The 7,759-nt window shown below is 37.1% G+C and overlaps 1 protein-coding gene across 1 annotated transcript in view; it reads left to right on the top strand.

The window, feature by feature from the left end:
- Positions 1-4,533, top strand: part of Pi4KIIalpha (phosphatidylinositol 4-kinase II alpha) — a 19,208-nt gene extending 14,675 nt beyond the window's left edge. Inside the window, exons 3-8 of the mRNA XM_017620638.1 lie at positions 1,734-1,852; positions 2,292-2,422; positions 3,182-3,377; positions 3,461-4,135; positions 4,199-4,338; positions 4,437-4,533. Coding sequence (XP_017476127.1) covers positions 1,734-1,852; positions 2,292-2,422; positions 3,182-3,377; positions 3,461-4,135; positions 4,199-4,338; positions 4,437-4,515 — 1,340 coding nt within the window. The 3' untranslated portion in view covers positions 4,516-4,533. The remainder of the gene's footprint in view (positions 1-1,733; positions 1,853-2,291; positions 2,423-3,181; positions 3,378-3,460; positions 4,136-4,198; positions 4,339-4,436) is intronic.
- Positions 4,534-7,759: the final 3,226 nt, after the last annotated feature.

Here is a 7,759-nt window from a genome sequence, read left to right as displayed (position 1 = left end):
CCTATGGATGAGAATGCATACATACAGCCTTGGCCATAAATGTTAGGCATCCAAAAAACAACCAAAAAGGAGCCCGAATATACGTATAATAACTTTTTCGTTTTACAAAGTGAAGTATAGGTTATTTATTAGTAAATTACTAAAATATTAAGAACACTTTGTTTTAATTCAAAGGACTTAGATCAACTGTTATCAAAAATTGTATTTATTAGTTGTGTGTTTTCACAAACTTTTATGGTATGCAGTTTTATATCACCGTACATTTTAACAAAATAAAGTGCAAGTTTGAAGTAGTTAAAAATGTTTTCTGTTGACATTAGGTTTGTTCGTCGAGCAAAAAATTTTTACGAATTTGTACGAATTATCACGATTTTTGCCCAAAACCAAAAAATTATCCAACACTCAAAAATTGTGAGAGCAAAGTGACAGTTCTCTTGGAGAGAAGTTGCAAATTCTTGCTGGAAAAAATTTTGCCAGCAAGAATTTGCAAACACGAAAAACATGTGGTTGTGGCGCATGGTTGCATTTTTGTCTACAATAATTTGAATAAATTAGTTCGTTAAATTTAAAAATTTATAAACACGAGCGATTTTTTTATGAAAAAAGGAAGTAAATAATTGTTGATATAATTAATTTAGTTAATTCCAATGATTTGAACTTAATTCGGCTGAAAAAAATGGTATTCGCAATCGGAATGCAATTGCAACCAGAGTCGATTTAAGAAAGCCGACAGCTAGTACGATGAAGAAATTGAAATGTATGTTAAAGAAAGTCAGAACAAAAAGAAATATACATGTATATCCTGTTTTTGGCCATCCGAAAGAATTTTAAAAATTCTATAAAAATTTTTTATGTTTGAAATGCAACCGTGGACGCCAGCTGGTAGCGAAACTTGCAAATTCCTGCAAATTTGCGTTCGTGCAGAAATTTGCAAGTTCCTCAACATGAGAGAGAATTTGAGAGAATTTTTTCTTACTCTCTGATATTTTGAGTGTTGGATAATTCTTGCTGGATTTTCGACGAACAAACCTATTGTAACTCATTTTCTTCCATACAAAATATGTTCGGCAANTTTGTCGACATTTTTATGCAACCTATCTTTGCTTCCTGCCCACCGTGCGGTGTAGCTCATTTTCTTCCATACAAAATATGTTCGGCAATTTTTTTTTTATATGGAGAAAGTGCGCAGTAGCGTTTCTTCTTGGTTGTTTTTGGATGCCTAATGCTATTGGCCAAGCCTGTATATGTGCATGTATAACCAATTGTTAGTTAAATTTTCTTTTTGATTAATTCTACTCAGCCTTGATATTAAGTTAGTCGAATTTGGCATACGGTCGTGCAAGTTGTCGGAATGTGCGCATCCTGCTGCTGCTGGTGGTGGCAAAACTTGTGGCAATGTCCTGTATCGACGTCACATTTGCCAACTTGCAGGCGATGGCAACGCACACGTGCTTGTCGCGTTATTGTTTTGCGTACAAACTTAATTAGTAAATATGTATTTGATTTATTTCTTAAATATGATACAATTTTCCAGGCAATTTTATAGGCGATTAGTTGAATCAAAAGCTGGCTGCCCACAACTTCATTGGAAGCGATTAGTTGAATGGCGATTCACACCAGGCGCTGGTTATTTTCAACTAAAAGTTGCCTCTAAAATCGCCTCATATTCACACCGTATTACGTTATATGTTTAATAATAATGATTAATTTTATTTTTTACTTGCTACTTTCAGATGACCCCGCATTCAATGACGTTGTGATCCAAGCGGAAGCGGCCATTGCGGCAGGCGTTATGCCACAGCGCATTTATCAGGGCAGCAGTGGCTCGTATTTTGTGAAGAATGCGGAAGGTGTAAGTGATGTTTTTGAAAAAAGTAGCACTTAAAAGTTACTTGAAAAATTAGAAAATAAGCTTAGTGGTTTATAAGAATTGATTTCGCGCCGCGAACCATCACTTAAAACTTAAATAATTTTTCAAGAAAAATTCTATCGCCTGAGAATCATTTCGAATAACATCTATGGAACGATTTATTTTGCGTCTGGTTTTCTGCGTGGCTACCAGCTAGTTCTCGGTAGCTTCGCTGACATTTCAACTACGTCTGAACTACAGTCGCTATATCAAATGACTTCTTTACGGGGAAATTCCACGATTAAGCTCACTTTTGTGCGAATTTTTGGTAGCAAGTCAAACAGCTTACATTTTGCAGCTTTTTTATATTTCTGATATTTATATTTTTATTGTTTTGCTCAAAATGTCCTAACATATTTATATATATTTTTATTTCTTAAAGAAAATCCTGGCTGTCTTCAAACCGAAAGACGAGGAACCCTATGGACGACTGAATCCAAAATGGACCAAATGGATGCATAAATTATGTTGTCCTTGCTGCTTTGGACGCGCCTGTCTGATACCGAATCAAGGGTAATTAGAATTTATAAACTTATTATAACTAAAAGAATAGTAATATTTTTGCGCTTATACTTTTGTTAAGTATTTGGCCAAGCTTCTCCTCCAATTATCACACAAATAAAGGGGACCTACAATAGTTTTTTTAACTACATTTTTTTAAGGCAGAGAAACACTCGGAGGTTTGCCATCGCTTGCCGAGTGGCGATCGCTGTTAGAAAAACACTTTTTGTAATTATATGCTGCTAGGTCCAGGCATCGAACCAAGGTCCTACGGAGTTGTAGTACGCACCTCTAACCACCCAGTCACAGTGTAATTAAAACGGAAACACAGCTTGAAAAATATAAACAATCGCCAACCCTTTCTAAATTGTATTAGAAGAACTACCCATAACACTCCAATTCAAAGGCAGACGGGAAGATTCATTTCCAAAGCAACGGAAGTCAAATAAAGCTAACAATCGTTGAAACCGTATCAGCGCGGGTCTGGAGCAAAGTTAAGTTTCGTGAATATTTTCCGTTCATAAAAGAAGCTGAATGAGACCATTCTATGGCAAGAAGGAGAGAAGAATCGGGTACGAAAGGCTTGCCGCTTCAACTAATCAAATCAAGGGCCTGGAATTTTTTTTTTAATTTCCAACCTAAATTTATTGAACTATTTATAGAGTTAGGTACCGTTTAAATAAAAAAAATCTCATAGTGTCTCTTATCACATGGACGTACATACTTTCCTTTTGATTATTTCTAAAACAATTCGTTTCTTAATACTTTCAGCTACTTGTCGGAGGCAGGCGCGAGCTTAGTAGATCGTAAACTAAATTTAAATATTGTACCAAAGACCCGCGTTGTACGTCTAGTTGCCGAAACGTTCAACTATGCACGCATCGATCGACAAAAGGCGAAGCTAAAGCGACGCATTAAGGAGCACTACCCGTCAGCGCACTTCAATCGCATGAGTCTGCCACTTAAGGTAATGCTCACCTACTACTACACTCCAGCTTAGGGCCCCATCCAAAAGCACATTTAATTTTCTTACTAATTTCCTCCTCTTAGACTGGTTCCTTTCAACTTTTCGTTGAAGGCTACAAAGATGCCGATTTTTGGTTGCGCCGCTTCGAACAAGAACCACTAAATTCAACACTTAACGAATCATTTCAGCTACAATTCGAAAGACTCGTTGTACTCGACTATATTATTCGTAATACAGATCGTGGCAATGATAATTGGCTTATACGTTATGTGCGACCTGCCGCCGATAAGTGTGCTAACACCAAAGGATTAGATGTAAAGCCATTAATTGCGCCCACCAAAGCACCGACAGCCCCAACGACACAGCAGGAGCAGGAACAACAGACGTCGGAGAGAAATGGCGATATTGCTGCAGTTAAAAAGGCAGTGGAGCCAGCAGAGGCTAAAGATGAATTAGATACGTCTGCGCAATCCGATAAGGTGGAAGATCTAAGCGGCGAGAAAAGTGACAAGCCATCTACAAGTAGTCAGTCTGCTGATGAAACAGCGCAAGGTAAAATAATGCTGGCTGCCATCGACAATGGCTTAGCATTTCCATTCAAACATCCTGATTCATGGCGTGCCTATCCGTATCATTGGGCGTGGTTGCCACAAGCAAAAGTGCCATTTAGTGAGAAAACAAAAAGCCATGTGCTGCCATTACTGTCCGACATGAATTATGTGGAGGAAATCTGCACTGAATTATATTACTTATTTCAGGTATGTACATAGTTTGTGAAAAGTTTTGGAAAAGAGCAGCAAATGACAATATTTTACTTGCAGCATGATAAAGGCTTCGATAGGCGCCTCTTTGAACGACAAATGTCTGTGATGCGTGGCCAAATTTTGAATTTAACGCAGGCGCTTAAAGATGGCAAATCACCGGTGCAGTTGGTGCAGATGCCAGCTGTCGTGGTGGAAAGGTATGTACATTTGTAGGATAAAAAAAGTTTACAAGCAATTTTTATCAAAGAAACGCATACTTTTGTTGCACTATTGAAAACTCTAATTTCATTTTCAGATCCCGTGGTCAAAATAGTCGTTTCTTTTCGTTTACGCAACGCTTTCAAAATAAAAGTCCCTTCTTTTCGTGGTGCTAACATAACAACAACAACACGCATTGCAATAGATACGGTCGTAATTATAAGAAAATGGAATGAGCTTATAAAGTGTTCAGCAAGTGGTCAGCTAAAAGCTGAAAAGCGCTTAATGAATGCGCAGATTTGTAACTCTGGAACTTTTCGTTCACAGAATTTATGCAAATCCTCTTTTTTTTTGTGGTCGTGACTTTCGTCGAACGGAGTTATGCACTCACTGCGCTTTCCAACGTTAAATACAAATCCTTAATGCATACATATATGTACATATGTGGCATAAGTATGTACATACATATCGTCATTATCGATACAAGAGTCTCTTATTTTGATAATTTTGAAATGTTACAGCATAAAACAAAAACTTTTCTAAATTTTCATAAGAAATGTTAACAGCGCTGTTATAAAGATTTCCATAAATCTCATATTCTTAAAGATATGGCTTTTAATTATGATATGGAGGTTTTTCGGTGAGCCTTTTGCATAGATGATGATGATACTTAAGTGCAAAATATGTAGCGAAATCGTCAAGACAAGGCTGCGTCGCTGTCTATTGATTATTTCGATATACATATTGCTTACCTTTTCACATAGCTATGGAAGTACATGCCCACCCACTATGTAGATAATATAGATATGTCACCTTTGTTTTCTTAGTTGTAATATTGTAAATAAAAAATACTTTATACATATCGAGCCATAACCACCAAAATAACGTAAGCGATTTTTCAAAATTTTCTTTTTGATGCAGAAATATTCCTAGAGCATTTAGATGCATTTTTGCATCAAAAGAAAATTTTGAAAAAAATGTCGCTTACGTTATTTTGGCGGTTAGGGCTCGATATTTATAACAAGCTTTGTGTAAAGCAAAACATTTTCACATAAATTTTTGTACTATATTTTCATATTATTTGCATAACATGAATTTGAAATTGTTGTTCTTGTAGCTGAAATATGTTAAGCGTATATGCTGTATAATGTTATTTACTGATTAATTAAAGAGCAAAATATTTATGTCTATACTCATACATACATAATTGCATGAAGATATGTTCAGAGATTCAACTGCACTAGTTTTATATTGAAATTATGTTGGGTCGCTATGGCATAAAGAAGTGTATTTCTTAAAATGAATTCACTTCTAGAGAATTTCTGAACAAGTCTACCATGTTTACGCATCGCCATTCCAACAGTAATAAATAATCAAAGTAAAATGTATATTATGCAAAATCCTATTTGATATAAGCCAAAATAAAATAATTGCTTTAAAATCGCGACTTTTTAACTGCATGGTATACAATCTCATGTGAATAATACAAAGGAAAATTATTTAAATCATCCAAAACTCATTCATCCATATCACCAAATGCACACATGTGTATACTAAAAAAAAGAATAACATAAATAGCAAGTATGTATATTTGTAAAGGCATTGTTTAGTGATACAATCTCAATCCAAAACAATCTATTCAATGATGTAATCGAGTACACCGATACGTTTACGATGTTTAATGCTGAAGTTGAAGATAATGCAATTAGGTAGGAAAAAAATAAATAAATTGAAAGAAAAACGAACGTATGTATTTACATATTTATTATTGTGAAACCAGATTTCGATTCAAATACTTTAGTTAGTTAAGGGTATTCCCTTTAACTGGTAAAAGTGTCGAAACCTCAAAAGCCTCGACACGCTTGTCGAGCTGTTCAAATTTCCCAAATAACGTTTTCAAGATTTTCAGATTCAAGATGATTCACTAAATAAATTTTTAACCACATAATTAATACGTAGACGTACAACCGCGCCTATATACATGCATGCATACATCTACATGTAAACTTTTGAACACATCCGTGATTATTAGGTATATACTTATATACGAGTTCTACTGCGTGTACACATGTATAGATATTGCAAAATGAAATTTAAAAAATAATAAAAATAATACTTATATATACCTAGTAACTGTTATACAACCTAAACCATTAGGGAATTTATGTATGTGATTTAATAATTGATTTTAATTTTGATTACTGCATGAATTGGCCATGAGATACCGTAAAAGAAACGCATGCATTGTCAATGTGTGAGTACGTGCATTTGTGCTAAGCTATAAAATAAATAAAACTATATTGAACGAAAATTGAATAGAACATGAGTTTTCATAATCATATAACCAAGGCACATATAGCAGCAAACTGTTGAAAATCCAATGAAAAGAAGATGTACGTAAGTTGACTCCTGCTGGAAGCAGAGGTAAACAACGTCGACGGGAGTTACCTAGAGGGCCCCCTTGTTTAATTCTAAGCGGCCTATACTTAGCATTCCATTATTCAACAGACCATTGACCGTTTCCTGCGATCTGGAGCGATGAATCCTGGGAGTTTTAGCAAGGTTAGGTTATCCTGGCTACCCTCATCCCCTCATCATCATTGTGATGCCAAATTAGAGACACTCTTAGCGCCCCTCCTCTTACCCCGGGAATGGAACCAATTTGTAGCTTTGATAAAGCGCACAAAATTGTAGACACTGGCCGAGTTCAGTTCGGCCAGACACTCAAAAGAATAGCGGAGGAGCGTGAGTCGACGAGACCTTGCCAAAGCTTGCAGTGACAAAGGTAATGCTCCACGCTTTCGATTTCCTCCTCATCGCGGCAGCTACGGCAGTAATTGTTTGGCTGCAAACCCATCCTGGCAGCGAGGGTTCCCATAAGGCAGTGCACGGTGAGAACTCCAATAACATGGCGGAGCATTGGTCGCTCAAAACGGCAGGAGAGCGTGATCTATGCTTATCTAACTTAGGCCAGATGTGTCTTGCTATCCTGTACGTGGGATGCGCAGAGCAACCCGATGTAGGAGATCAAGGCTGAATCCTCCTCCCATTCACCCCGAGGGCATGCTTGTTTAGAAATTATTCTTTAGTCCAGTAGGCAGGACTTTGTAGTCCAGGCGCCTGAAGTCACCTGGAAGATCTTCCAAAATTCTAGAGTGTCCAAATCTCGTATCACTCGACTTGGTCAGCGCGTTTAATCCAATAGCATTACAACTTGCCTGCAGTTTACCATATAGGTCCACAGGTAGAAAATGCCCTCGTGGTCATCATGCACGCCACCCTTTGAACTAGAGATGGGCACGGGCTGGGCTTTTGGCNGCAAACCCATCCTGGCAGCGAGGGTTCCCATAAGGCAGTGCACGGTGAGAACTCCAATAACATTGCGGAGCATTGGTCGTTCAAAACGGCAGGAGAGCGTGA

The sequence above is a fragment of the Rhagoletis zephyria genome, unplaced genomic scaffold, assembly GCF_001687245.7.
Source record: "Rhagoletis zephyria isolate East Lansing unplaced genomic scaffold, Rhagoletis_zephyria_1.1 Rzeph_scaffold_02219, whole genome shotgun sequence".
In the NCBI taxonomy this organism is placed as follows: domain Eukaryota; kingdom Metazoa; phylum Arthropoda; class Insecta; order Diptera; family Tephritidae; genus Rhagoletis; species Rhagoletis zephyria.
Note: the sequence above shows the minus strand (reverse complement) of the source record. Positions and strands in the feature narration are given on the sequence as shown.